Source organism: Sorex fumeus, unplaced genomic scaffold (genome assembly GCF_029834395.1).
Source record: "Sorex fumeus unplaced genomic scaffold, SorFum_2.1 ptg000047l, whole genome shotgun sequence".
NCBI lineage: Eukaryota > Metazoa > Chordata > Mammalia > Eulipotyphla > Soricidae > Sorex > Sorex fumeus.
The window spans coordinates 2504782-2520275 of record NW_026606104.1 but is presented as its reverse complement, the minus strand read 5'-3'; the positions used below and the strand labels follow the sequence as shown (position 1 = coordinate 2520275).

General features: G+C 41.1%; 1 protein-coding gene across 1 annotated transcript in view; it reads right to left on the bottom strand.

Annotated features, from left to right (window-relative positions):
• RNF115 (ring finger protein 115) overlaps positions 1–15494 on the bottom strand; it is a 60834-nt gene that overhangs the window by 29072 nt on the left and 16268 nt on the right. The window contains exons 2-3 of the mRNA XM_056123483.1: positions 8754–8812; positions 3258–3315 (exon numbers count right to left, since the gene is read on the bottom strand). Of these exons, the coding sequence (XP_055979458.1) occupies positions 3258–3315; positions 8754–8812 (117 nt within the window). The remainder of the gene's footprint in view (positions 1–3257; positions 3316–8753; positions 8813–15494) is intronic.

Genomic DNA, 15494 nt, shown 5'->3' with positions numbered 1-15494 from the left:
TAGACTGAAATGTTAATATATTGCAGTATTTTTTTTTTTAAGGTATGGATAGTAGAGGCTTGAGAGACAGTATACACAGTACAGCAGGTAGGACGCTTGCTTTGCATGCAGCCAACCCAAGTTCGATCCCCAGCATCCCACATGGTCCCCTGAGCACTGTCAGCTAAAAAAGCAACATTCACAGCATGGCCTTACAGGTAACAGGTATAGTGAATACAACTGCATAGGATACAACTGTAACCACTTCACAATTCTGGCTGGAAAAAAAAGAAAATACAGCAAAAGTGAGCATACATCTTTGTTTATATTATTAATTAAAATATTAACTGGTTTCTACATATAACTTTTCTCTAGGAACATAGCATAAAACATTTTAGTCTGTGAACATTATCTTAAGTTTTTCTAAGCTCTTTGCTTATCTAAAATAACAACCTTTCAAAACTCTATTACTTCTTGACATGGTGGTAATACTGGCTGAAATTTATTAAGAACTCTGCATAGCAGGCCCGCGGACCTACATACCAGGCACAGATCAACTATTCCAAATCTTTATAGCAACACTAGGAAGCAGGTATGATAATTTTCCCCAAATCGCAATTGAGAAAACAGAGGCACAGAAAGACTAAATGATTCTGCCCAGGTTACACAGTGAGTGGGAGAATCAGGATTCCAATTCACGTCACCTGTTCCTACCATATCTCCCTATCACATTCATTACCAATTTTCCTAAAGAGACAAAATAATCTTCCCAAAGATGAAGTCATCCAATCTCTCTAGCAGTTCTTGCTACATCCCACATCATCCCACATCCTACATCATTTAACCATGCACTCTTTCTTGCTTTCTTGTCTCCTCTATGGGAGCATTTGCTTGTCAGCTAAATGACAAATCCCTTATAGGCAAAGCAACCAGTCCATTTGTTTCTTGCTGTTACATCTAGAGAGTGCTAGTCTAAAATAACCCAAGATAAACGTCATAGCTATTTTTTTAACCCTTGGCAATTTTTATAATATTACAAAGACAGGTGATGTTTTCCACTTTCTAAATGTAAAGAAAGTACTAAGAGAGGAGAAACCGGAAATACTTAGTCATGATGACAAGAAAATCCACAGTGGAAAAACAACCACACCCTTCACACAAACCTTAAAGAACATGAAGACACAGACTATGAGTTGGCAAACTGCTTATATCACCTGAAAGACAGATGGTTCGCACCAATGTCCGATTTAGAATTACTAAAGTTAGGAAACTGACTACATGTATTTATTTTTCTTTCTAATACATCTCCTGGTGATTCATAGCTAAAAACTGACATATGAATGATGCTTCCATTTCCCAAAAGAGAACTAACACTTAAGAAAAATCAAATGGCATTTCTTCTGCATGTGTACCAATAAGAACAATTTATGGAATCAGAAATCACACACGGCGGGGAGGGGGGGGAGAAGAACACTAAAATCAGAAAGGCTTCCAGGCCTAGTGAGCAGAATAAACTCTTTAAATGATCTTTTTAAATTCATTAAATGAGAAACTCAAAATGTGAGTTCAAAGACAGGCTCTACTTTGAATTACATGCAAATCAACCCTTGGAGCAAGGCACTTCAGTGCTAATCCCCAAAAAACCCAATACTGCCAGTATTAGAAGGTAACACAGAACACAAATAAAAAAACAGGATTATTACCCAAACATGTTATCAAGCTGTAAGTGTAAATAGAAAAACAACATGAAAATATGACATTTAGATAGTTCCCAGAGCACAGTGTTGTCTGAGCTTCCAATTAACCCTCATTTTCAAATACTGCAAAACACTTTTATACTCAAATGAATACTAAAAACAAACAAAAACCAATCCTGATAGCTCTCCAGGAGGCACTTGAGATATCTCTGGGAAAAGGTTAACTTAATCCTAAAACACAAAGAAATTCTGATTATGGAATTTAACTTTGGTTTTTCTTTTAACATGTGCTAACTTTCTATATACCAAAGCAAGTTGTGCAGGAACAAAAGGACAAAAATCTATGTTGTTTGTTTTTTTTTTTAATTTTTCTCAGAAAGAGCGAGTGTGTCCCCAAAAGTTTAGTCTCTGAATGATTTTAAAAAACAACAAAACTTATTCGATCATTGTATAACTGAAACCCAACCACAAAAATATGTAAATCCACAGCTGTACCTCATGGCATTTCACTAATAAAAATCTAAAAAATATAAAATAAAATAAAATAAATAAAATAGAGGCTAAAAAAAAGCCAACAAAACTTCATGTCACTGCACTGTATACTTAAAAATGGTTAAAATGTTAAAAAATAAAATTTTATTTTGGGAAGAAGCACACCTGGCAGTGCTTAGGGCTTCCTCTTTACTCAACATTCAGAGATCATTCCTGGTGGACACAATGGCCCATCTGGGGTACCGGGGATCGGATATGGGTTTGCAAGACGCAAGGCAAACACCTTACCTGCTGTACTATCATTCTGGTCTAAACATAAACTAAAATTTTTAAAAAAGCAAACCACTAAAGCCTAAACAAGAGACTTTTGGGTCAATAGATAAAGTGGGGGGGGGGGGGGAGTAACATTGAATATAAAATTATATTTTAAGGATATAAGCTGTCTCATTTTGTATCATTTAAGATTTTATAATACATGTATTTGAATTACATGATTTGAATTACATGTAAATCAACTGTTGTAGCTTTCCCCCCAAAAATGCAGATGCTATTTTATATAAGCACTGGGCATTAAAAAAAAGGTTCCATGTGGAGAGCAAGTATGGTGTCCTGAGGCTGGTCACTCACTGCAGTCACACCTGATTCCCACAGTCACGAGCAGCCACTGTAGGTATCCTGTACCCAGTAGAAGACCCAAGGCCCTTTCACTGTGACTTCTGTGACAACTCATCCTGCTCTGCTCTTTTCTTTACTGTCCTGTCACTAAAGCAGAACCTGCAACATGGTTATATCACAAACAACAGAAGCTTTTTATTCTCACATAATAAAGTAGTCAAGGAGAGAACTGAAAACATTAACAGGTGAAAAGAGGACTTTGAAGCTGTTAATGTCTCCAAATCCAAGATTTACCAAATACCTCATGCAAAGTCCCACTATCAAAAACACAAATCTCTCTAAGTAGCCCTGGCTACTCTGGCCCACATTCTTCCATACATTTTGATGTGTTGTTGCACTGGGAAGTAAAATTCTATCGTCATTTTAATACCTACCCACTAGCTAAAGAATTCCTATACCCAAAGGAAAACTTACCTCTGCAAAATGTGTTGCTGTGCTACTGTCTATCCGGCTACCACCACCACCTAAAAAACTGAAGCGAAAAAGAATGAGTAGTGATTCTATTCCCAGGAACAAGCTCCCTCCCAGAGGCTAAATATAGAATGGTTCAACAAGAACAAAACCCAATAAGGAAAGACAACTCAGCCCAACATGACACCTACAATTCAAATTATTAAGAACTGGCATGTGGATTAATCTATAAAAATCTATGAAAATATTACAACCAACTTTAAAGGCAAGGAAAAGAAGTCAAGTGAAAGATCAGACAGAGGTGCCACAACATCTCAGTTCCAATCTAACCTCCGAGGAGGAAGGAACATTCTTCTGAGCAGATGGTGCTCAGGCCTACAGCCCAACCCTGGGGCCTGAGGAGGTTTCACTGTAGGCCTGAGGGTTGAGGGTCACCTGGGACACTCCTGCAGTGCAGGATCTGGGTAGAACCTGGGAAGCTACATGCTCAGGGACAGATTCAATTCCTGCTGTTCTCACTCCCAGCTCCAAGAATAATATATTCTTAAAGGGGCTGAGAAATAAAATAGAATTTTCAAAATGGTGTTTTACTAAAAAACCCTTTTATCATCAGATAAACACAACATTTGAGACCAGTTAATATACTGGAATTGTCACTGTCACTGTCCTCCTATTGTTCATCGATTTGCTCGAGCAGGCCCACACATGTCTCCAATCGTGAGACTTCTTGTTACTGTGTTCGGCATATCAAATACGTCACGGGTAGCTTGCCAGGCTTTGCCGTGCAGACAAGATACTCTCGGTAGCTTGCCAGGCTCTCCAAGAGAGGTGGAGGAATCGAACCCGGGTAGGCCCGGTCAGCCACATGCAAGGCAAACGCCCTACCCACTGTGTTATCGCTCCAGCCTTAAATGTAACCACACTATGGGGTCTGGTTTGACATTAAGAATTCTTCTCATAGACAGGGCTGGAGCAATAGCACAGCGGATAGGGCATTTGCCTTGCACGTGGCCAACCTGGGTTCGATTCCTAGCATCCCATATGGTCCCCTAAGCACCACCAGGGATAATTCCTGAGTTTAGAGCCAGAAGTAACTCCTGTGCATTGCTGGGTGTGACCCAAAAAGAAAAAAAAAAGAATTCTTGTCATAGTTAATCCTATTAATTTCTCATCTTTAGCGGGGATAGTTTCTCAAATGCATTTTCTTCCACTGAGTCTTTTCTGAACTCACCAACCAAAAGAAACTCCTCCATACCATTCTAAATTCTGATTTTGGGTTTCAATTAACTTTGTATTATAAATATACCTAAGACTTGTCTCAGCCATGGCCACCCTTACCCTCCTTTCATAATGATAAATTCAGAGGGGAAAGAGTGCATCTGATCATTAACACAAATATATCTAGAGTATTTTTACCTCAGACACTACCAGAGGCCTCATCACCTGTAATTTAAATCAAAGCCCTTTAATTCAGATCGTATATTGATAACTCAAAAAGGTTATTAGTTAATATCACAAACGTAAGTAATAAATACCTACTTGATCCCAAAGGCTAAGAAGAAATAGTATATCCCACTGTCCCCCATGAAGTATGTAAAGGAGAGAGAAAATCAAGTGAACACACTGGGGGAACAGAGATAGTAAGAACTACAAGAACATCAAGCTGTTACATTCAATTCAAGAGATAGACATAAGCAAACAAACATGTACTCTCACCCCAGAGACATAAAGTCTACAAACTACTACAAGCATCTTCCACTTCAGAACTAAAAATACGAATTTGAGCAATGCCTAAGTCCACTGAGGAAATGAAACACCCCAGTTAGTCTGAAATGGAAACTGAAAGAGCCAAGCCAGTGTCACTCTCTATGCGATCAATTGCAAGAAACAGCGTAATTAGAAAACATTTCACTCCTGCATTTGCTTCAGAAACTAGAAACAGTTTTGTGAAAACCTTCAAACATGGAGGAAACCTCTAAGTAAAAACCTATCTACAGTAAACAAAATAAGTGAACGACCACAAATTGCTAGGAGCCTGACCAAACCCGGGGCTGACCAAACTGTGCTCAGGAATGGCAGGCTCATTCCTTCTTGTCTCCAGAAGGAAGGTTCTCCAGGGCCCCAACACCCTTGACAATTAATGCTGCCTTCTGGAGTTCTTTTACCCATAAGCTCCCTCAACATTCCTTTTCCTTGATCCTTTGTATATTAAGAGTGATAGGGCTGATCATAGGAGGGACAATGAAAGAACCAGAATGCTCTGAAAATTATCACAACACATGAAAACTTGAAGGTGCCCCTAATACTGAACTATTTAGTAACAAATAGGGCCCCTACCCCAAAGTTAAATATAAGGACCACTTCTTGTTAATACTTAACATCAAGGGCTGGCAAGACAGTCCAGCAGGTAAAGTGACTGCCTTGCACATGGCAACCTGGGTTCGATCCCCAGTACCACATATGGTCCCCAGAGCATGCCAGGAGTGATCCCTGAGCACAGAGTCAGGACTAAGCCCTGAGCATCTGATCATTACTACAAATATATCTAGGGTATTTTTATCTTGGATATGATCCACAAACCAAATATGCATGTATATTTAACATTTACTACTTACCATTATAATTACTAAATATTAGGATCAACAAATATTTATAAACTTTTCTGAAAGAAATGATTCATTGCGCTGCCTCTGAGACACTAATTGTAAGAAAAATCTTTAACTCTTTAAAACACTAATCTTTCAAAGAGACATAAAAATTTATGCATGTGAGTATTTGCACAGTCAGTCTCTAACCTACAAAGGCACAAATTAAAAAGAAAATGTTAAATCATGGGAGAATCCATAGAATTATAGTTCCCTGCTAGAAAAGACTCATCCTACAGTGAATCACTCCCCCTCATTTACAACTATACTTTGTATACAGGCCTCAAGAAACCAAGATCACTATTTAAAAACTCAGAAAAAATAAACCCATTAATTGCAACCCCCACCCCAAAATCAATAACAAATATGACCTTTAACACGTGCAGAGTGTAAATTCCTAAAATAAATGTTTGATGAAATTATAAAACCACAAACACAAAGCTATTTCAAGTTAGTATGCCATCTACACAAAACCACTAATTACACTATCATGCTAATTTATGGATTTGGAGTTGGTAGTTATTTAACTGGATCCTGTGCCATATACTGCCCTAGAAGCTCTAGCTCTTTGGATATACCACCAGTCATTAATAAACTTAAATAGTACATACTGTAAAATGTGTAGCTTTTCCTAGTTGTGGAAGGGACCTTCAACTTTAGGTTCTGCCAATAGCAACAGTTAAGAAGAAATCATTTACTGTCATTGAAATCCTCAAAGTCAGTCCCAAAATAAAAGAAGTTCCAGATTAGTCGGTACTTCAATTATCCATGCAATGTTCAAGCAGTCACAAAAGAGTAATTGTGGGCTGCAGCAATAATACAGTGGGTATCATACTTGCTTTGCAAGTTGCTGACCGGGTTTGATCCCCACCTCACCATATGACCCCTGATCCCACCAGGAGCACAGAGTCAAGACAATGCCCTGAAAACCAATGGGTGTGGCACCCCCTCTCTGAACCATCCCCAAAAAGTCCTTTCTTTCAATACTAGTCTACTTTTTTTTTCATAGCTTGATTCATTAGCCAAGAAGTTCTATTTGGTATTGTCACTCTCAAAAGTATTTCTTTTTATAGGTTCTATACCTTTACTAAGACTAATAAAAGTCTATTTCAAGTATTACAACCCAAGTTTCTGTTGAATATTACAGTAGTAAAACAGCATCTACTTGACTGCAATGATTGTAGTGAGAAAGGAGTCCTGGCCAGAGAAAAAACTCAATAGGCTGAAAGTTTGCAAGCCCAGATTTGATTCCTAGCACCCATCATATTGGCTGCTGGAACACTGCCATGCGTGACCTCTGAGAAGAGAGTCAGGAGTAAGCTAAAAATAAAAATTTAAAAATTAGTGTCATGGCCTGGGGATACAGCTCATAGGCAGAACACTTCCCTTGAATGTGTGAGGTCATGGGTTCAATCCCCAGCAAAGTAGAAAAAAAAATTTTTTTAAAAATGTCATACAAAAAAATAAGAGTCCCAAAGCTTCCTCATAGCTAAATGGGGACAGAGAGACAGCACAGGAGATATGGCAGTTGCCTTGCACATGGTTGAACACACTTTGATCCCACGCACCACATATGGTCCTGAGGCCCTTCAGGAGTGATCCCTGAGCACAGAGCAAGGAGTAAGCCCTGAGCACTGCTGGGTATGAACCCCAAACCAACCAACGAACAAAAAATACAAATAACTGTTTCTCTGGCTAAAGCAGTCACCACTCCCAGTCTACCAAAAACATCACTGTCACTGTCACTGTCCTCCCGTTGTTCATTGATTTGCTTGAGTGGGCCCAGTAACATTGTGAGACTTGTTTCTGTGTTTGGCATATTGAATACATCACGAGTAGCTTGCCAGGCTTGGCCATGTGGGCGAGATACTCTCAGTAGCTTGCTGGGCTCTCTGAGAGGGGTGGAGAAATCGAACTCAGGTCAGCTGTGTCGGCCGCGTGCAAGGCAAATGCCCTACCCACTGTGCTATCGAAATATGGACCTGTAATTTATCCTCAGGCAACAAAGTGGTCACTGAAAGCCCATCAAGAGTCAAAACAGGAGCTGGAGTGATAGCACAGCAGGTAGGGCGTTTACCTTGCACGCCGACTCTGGTTCGATTCCCAGCATCCCATATGGTCCCCTGAGCACCACTAGGAGTAATTTCTGAGTGCAGAGAGCCAGGAGTAACCCCTGTGCATCGCCGGGTGTGACCCAAAAAGAAAAAAAAAAGAGTCAAAACAGGGGTCAGAAAGATAGTGCAGTAGGGAAGAAACTTATCTTGAATGTGGCTGGCCCTGGTTCATACTGCATATTATCCCCAAGTCCCACCAGGAATGATCCCTGAGCAAGATGCCAGGAATAAGCCTTGAGTACTGCTAGGTGTGGCATAAACACTAACACCCCCCGCCCCAATAAAAAGATTTTTAAAAATCCCAGAAAACAGATGAAAATTTACCAAATTTATTCTGAATGTAAATGCCAAGAAATGCCACAATCACAAGCAATGGGTCCCATCACATGCCCACCGCATCCCACTTTCCTTTCTTTTGAGAGGGGAAGGGGATTTTGAGCCACACCTGGTGGGTACTCTGTACTCAGGGATGCGTGTGCAGTACCAGGGATGGAACCAATGTCAGTCATATGCAAAGCAAGTACTTTTCCCTTTGTACTATCTCTCAGCCCACATTTCAAATGTACATTTTTTTTCTTTCCCTTCCATCTGTCACTAGCCTGCTCACTCTCACATCCTCCCCTATCCCTCAGCAGAGAATAGGATCATAAAACACATGCATCTCTATTCATTCAGGTGATTCTGAAAGAAAATGATTTTTATACCAATGTGGCTGATTTATTCATAAGTTTATACATTACCTGGAGTCATCTGTCACTTCTTCAATAAAGCCTGATTCACATCTGGGACAAATATATTCCTAAAAAAGAAAAGTCAATCTTTCATTAAAAATATTCACTATACATGATGCTGCTGTTTAATGTTCTACGTAGTCACTAACTCCCAGGATAGTTCTTTCTATTATATTTGGTAAATAAAGAATTCCCTAAGATGTCTTCAGAATTGCTTCATTAAGTGGTTCACAATGGGAGCTAAATGGGAGGAAGGCAAAGATATTTTTTTTCATTTCTTTTTAAGTTGAATTTTTTAAGGCAGAATAAAATCATTACTCATTTTCTTTTTAAACTTAATGAAAAAGCCCCGAAAGATATAAAGCAATAAAAGATTATAATTATGATGGTTTCAAAAACTGCTACTTCTTACTACATATATATTGAAAACAAACTAAATCAGGAACAAATCAACCTGTAGACCAGAGATTTGTAAAGAAGTTTTGTAACATTTCTATTCTACTTTTTGATTATCAATGGTTCCAAATAAAACCTAATATCCTCAGATATTAGTCTATAGAAATTTTTATTCAAACAACCAAAACAATTCCATTAGTTTTGTATTTCTTTCAGTACATCTGTAATGAAAAATGTAAAATTCTAAGACTGTTAAGGGTATATATAACTGTTGCATTCGGAGATGGTGGTTCTGTTGAGAGCAAATGGAGCGTCAGGAACAAGGCTGTTTCTCATAAACATTGTCTTCGTAAGATTCAGCTGTAGTCCGACCTTTCCACATTCACAGTCAAAGTCGTTCAGCATTTGTGCCGCTTGGCTAATGTTTGGTGTTATTAGAACGATGTCATCAGCAAAGCGAAGGTGGTGTAGTTGCCGACCATCTATCTTCACTCCCATCAGTCGTCGCATGATGTTCTCGAGGGTGACACTGAAGAGTTTTGGTGAAATGGTATCACCCAGCCGAACCCCTCTCTTGATATGGATGATTACTTCTTTGTAGAATGGTGAGATCTTGGTAGTGAATCTGCAATAGAGCTCACGAAGGATCCTGATGTATTGAGTTTGTACGCTCTGATTGGCTAGGGCTTCCATAACCGCTTCCATCTCAACAGAATCAAAGGCCTTCTTTAAATCAATGAACGTTAGACAGAGCGGCATCTTGAACTCCCGAGAAACCTCAATGAGCTTAATAATCGTGTGGATATGGTTGATGGTACTGAATCCTTTTCGGAATCCGGCTTGTTCACATGGTTGTCCTTCATCTAGTGTTCTGCTAATCCTATTCAGGATGACTCAAGTGAACAGTTTGTAGATGACAGACAATAGGCAGATTGGGCGATAGTTGCCAATGTCGTGGATGTCTCCCTTCTTGTATAGTAGTACAGTCCTGCTGGTTTTCCATTGGGATGGAATCTTGCATTCAGACAGGTAGCGTGTGAAGAGTCGAGCCAATGTATTGATGAGTACTGATGGTAAGTTCTTCAGGTGTTCAGGTCTGATCTTGTCTGGGCCAGGTGCCCTTTGTCTCTTTACCGACGAGATGGCATGTTGGATTTCAGAAGGGAGAACACTGGGAACGACATATCCATCATGTGGTATGTGGTATGTGGGCAAGTGGACGTGGCCATTAAAGAGATCTGAGTAGAAGTCATGAATAATCTTCTCCATTGCCCTTCTGGAAGATGTGATAGATCCATCATGATGTCGGAGGGCAGTCATCTTGGTTTTGTAGTTGGTGAAGGACAGGCGGGCATTACGAATGCTTTTCCCAGCTTCTGCCGCATCTACCAGTACTGCTGCTCTCCTGTTTTTGAGGTCATCCTTGATGGCTTTTCTGCACTGTTTTGCCAGTTCGGATGTTCGCTTGTGGTTGCCTGAGGCATGTGCCAAGCCACGTTGGCGAATAAGTTCAAGAGTGTTCGAAGAAAGGCGGTTTTTTGTGGTTATCTCTCTCTTGGCATTCCTCACACAATCATGGAGGTGCTGAATCATTCGATCGTATTCCTCATCAATGTTGTCAATGACGGCATCTTCCCATGTTGCCGCAACAGAGCCAAAGAGCTCCCAGTTGGTGGTCGTTCTGGGAGTCCTCTTCTTAAACCTTGCATTCTTTTCTCCTCGTTCTGTGAGGTAGAATTTTGCACAAAGAAGACGGTGGTCTGATCCCGTTTGGAATTTTGGGACAACAGCAACATCAGTTAGGCAAAACCGCCGATTGAATATGATGTGGTCTATTTCATTGTGGAACCGTCCATCGGGAGACTCCCATGTCCAACGTTTAGATTCAGCCTTTTGGAACTGTGAGTTACCATGGAAGGTTTTGGTTGACATGATGAACTCAGACAGTCTGTCACCCTGTTCGTTCCATTCCAGGCCATGGGTCCCGATGTGGAGTTCATCGACTGATCTTCTTGGTCCTATCTTGGCATTAAAATCACCGACAATGACCTTGTAGAAGGTGTGATCTTCTTTATAGAACTTCTCCAGCTCCATGCAGAACTTCTCAGTTTCTCTTTCACCATAACTGGATGTTGGTGCATAGACAACAAAGATAGAAACTGCCGAATGCAACAGTTACATATACCTAGGTCGAGAAATCAACATGATAAATGACCTGGCACCTGAATTGCGCAGGAGGAAGAGAGCGGCTTGGAATGCCTTCAAGAGCGTTGAAGAAATAACTAAAAGGACAAAGAACCTCCAGCTACGAGCACATCTCTTTGATTCCACTGTTCTTCCTGCATTAACATATGCCTCAGAGACCTGGACCCTACGAAAACAGGATGAGAACGCTATTCGGGTCTCTCAAAGAGGAATCGAAAGAGCTATGCTTGGAATATCACGATTCACTCAAATGAGAGATAGAATCCGGAGTTCTGATCTTCGTCAACGCTCAAGAATCAGGGACGCTGTCTCATTTACCAAGACATCAAAAATCAGATGGGCTGGACACATAATGAGGTTTACAGACAACTGCTGGACTAGAGCGATTACTGATTGGATTCCACGGGACATCAAAAGATCACGTAGACGCCCACCTACAAGATGGTCAGACTTCTTCGTCAAGACCCTGAATGATCGGTTTGAGGCTCTGCATGTTCCTAGAACGAACAGATACCATTGGGCTACGCTAGCACGCAACCGGGATGAATGGAGACGTTACTGGCACCCACTTGAGTAAATCGATGAATAACGGGGATTAAGTGATTAAGTGATAAGTTAAGGGTATTCCCTTCAGAGATAGTCCTGTTGTTGGTTGGGGGGAGATAGTTTTGGTAGATTTAAATCAATCTAGGGAAGACATTTTCAAGTATTTTCTTATTCCTTATACTTTGAGAAATTTGATTACCATATGTAAGCTCTGTTTGATGATTCACACACAGTCAGAATAGTAATTCAAACAGCCCAATGCTTTCTTCAAAGGGATAGAAAGAGGGACCAGAGTAAGCCCAAAGGGCTGAAGCACATGCTTTGCACACAGAAGGTCTGGGTTTGACCCCCTGTCCCACCAGGAACAGAGTTCTGGAAATCAAGCAGGCATTGCTCAAAATAAACAAAAAGGGGTAATATGAAAAACAAGACCAAGGTGGGAGAGAAGCTGGCAGCTGAGGTATTCCAGGTAGGTTTGGTTGGCACCAGTCCCAACTCTCTGGAGCCTCTGCAGAATGGAGGTAGAATGAGTTCCCTGCAAAGGCCCAGTGTTCCACCCACCCACATCCAGTGCCTGCTGCCACCAGATAAACAGCCTGGCTTCATGACTGATCTCGGAGAGATGCCAGCGGTTGATTGTCCCAGTTCTAAAGCTCCTGAAGTACAAAGCTACACACACAGCAGTGCAACATCTCCAAACATTACAATACTGACAAGCCCAGTGGAAGCAAAGAAAATTAAGTGGGAAAACTGCGTAGAAGCCCAGTAAGTTCAATGAGTTAAACCAGTAACACAGAAGTCTCAACTAGCATGTAACAGCTCAGTAAATCCTCAACAATTTTCGTAAGACCATTAAGAGATATAAGCTGTCATAAGCAACATAGAGTAAAGTGATTAGTGTCTCTTAAGGGAGCAGGCTTGGGGAATAGGTGGGAAACTGGGGACGCTGGTGGAGGTAAGGGAACCTTGATGGTGGAACTGGTGTTGGAATACTTAATATCTGAAACAACTATATTGTGAATAACTTGTAAATCAAAAGGTTTAAATAAAATTTTATAATGTAAAGAAAAAGAGAAAGACCAATCCTTTGTGTCAAGACAGTTTGGTAGGAGTCCAAGACACAGTCAGCAGGGAAGGCTCCTGCATTTCATGCAGCCAACCATGGACTCTGTCCAAACCCCAGCACCCATACAGCCCCCACGCACAGAGCCATAAGTAAGCCCTGAGCACAGCTAGGTGCACCCCAGCCCACAACCCAGGAAAGATTTGTTTGATAAAAAAAGATAGTCTTTTAAGTAATATTTTATTTAATAAAACACCTGCTATAATTCATGCACATTGGCAACATAAACAAATGTCGGTTTGCCTGAAAGTCTCAAGGCAGGAGTTGTCTGATAGTGTGCAAGAGAGCTGGAGGGGAGTGCTGGGCTAAGTGCAGACAAGGATGTGCCAGATCACAGAAAGCTCTGAACCACTAAGAATTTTCTACCCTGTGGATCTGAAGCTTCCAGTCTTTCTCTTCACTATATTTAAGGGCAGAATATACTCATAATGAGCATGCTGCAAACTACTCCAGAAATAAAATGATCTGGAGACAAAACAGATCCTGAGTCCTTCCCTTGACTCCTTTACCTCCCATCTACACAGGCAGTAAAATACCACCTTTACTCACACTAAGAAATTCATCAACCAAATTCAAGTGAGATTGATTTAACAAGTTGACACTGAGGCTGGAGCAATAGCACAGTGGGTAAGGCACTTGACTCGCATGTGGCTGACCCAGGTTCAATCCCTAGCATCCCATATGGCTCCTGAGCACCACCAGGAGTGATTCCTGAATGCAGAGCCAGGATAACCCTGAGCATCACCAAATACAGCACAAAACCAAAAAACACAAAAAAGGTGACACTGAACTCTGTCTTACACAATACTCTGATCAGCCACCATCACTGTACTGAACCTTCATTTCTTCCCTCTCTCACATTCCTATTTCTTTAAATATTCTGTTTGCAACAATTCCCAAATGCTTATCTCCAAACTTAGAACACTCTTTGAAATGTGAAATTTCTACTCGCCTTAAGTTTTATCAATACATTAACAAACACACACAGAACATCACTGTGCTCATACAGGCACCTCATCTCCCATTCTCTTCCACATTCGAACATCAAATGCTGGCATGAACCCAACACCTTTCGCCCATCTACTGGTTCCACTGCTCCACCATGTTGGCCCAGACCAGTACTAGCTCCAGGCATTGGCTAACTTCCTCGAAGCATTCCCTTCACGCCTTTTCTGATCTTTCTGCATACTAAAGTCAGTCAGACTGGGCTTTTTTATTTTTTTATTTTTAAATGGGGTCAGAGAGTCCCAGGTATCAAACTCACACATCATCTACCACTCAACCTATCTCCCCATCCCCCAAATTAATCTTTTGTAAAATATAAAATGAATCATATCATTCTTCAGTTTTAACTATTTTTAACTAACTTTTAACTATTTCCCAGGGCTAGGGAGATAATACAGGGGTAAGGTGCCTGCCCTACAAGCAGCTGATCCCAACTCTGGCCCTGACACACACAGGGTCCCGAGCACTACTAAGAGTGACCACCCTGAACACTTCCAGGTATGGCCCAAACCAGTCCCCTTAGCCCCCCAAAATTTTTCAACTATTTCCCAAAACCCTTTGTACACTCCAACACAAGTAATTTAATTCCCTTCATTCATCAAGTTTGTTCTTACCTCTCAGTTTTCCTACACACCTGAAACACTGCTCTGAAACTTTCACAACCCTGTCCCCTCCTGTAACTGTTCATACAGTTAGGACACTCATCAGGTAGGCCTCCATTTAAACATCAGACCACAGGGCCAGAGAGAGAGTAAAGCAGGTAGGGCACTTGCCTTGCACTTTGCCAGCCAGGGTTTGATCCCTAGCATCCCATGTGGTCCCTCGAAAACCACCAGAAGTAATTCCTGACTGTAGTGTCAGGAGTAACACCTGAGCATCGCCAGGTGTGACCCAAAAACAAAACAAAACAAAACAAACAAAAAATTTTAAATATCAGATCCAAAGATCCAACACTCATCACCAATATAAAGTGATTTTCTCTTAATATTTATGTCCACAAATCCCTCTTCATTCCTTTAAAGAATATAAGAATTTGGGATCATTTATCTTAGTGCCCTTTTCTAATGTGCCACTCAATCAGTTCTAAGTGTCCTTATACCAGGATCACATCAGTCTTATTCTCTGCTACATGCTTAAGACTGATGTGTCCAACCAGTACTTATAGAGTAAATGAACTCAAGACCACTAGCTACACACCTCACAGCCAGGAACCAAAACACATGCATGTGATACAAGGAAGGGCTGAGTGTGCCATCCAGAAACCAGTGGGAAGAGCAGAAACTCCATGGGTGAGGTGGGGGCTCTGCATGCAGGAGGCTGGGTGTGACTTCACAGCACCAGAAGTGGGCCCCAAGCAATGAGCCAGGAACCACCCCCATGCACAGCTGGAGTGAACACCCCCACCCTCTCCCCATCACAGAGGTAGCAGCAAAGAAAGAACTATGGCCAGGCCCACTGAGGAGTCAGTATCCAAG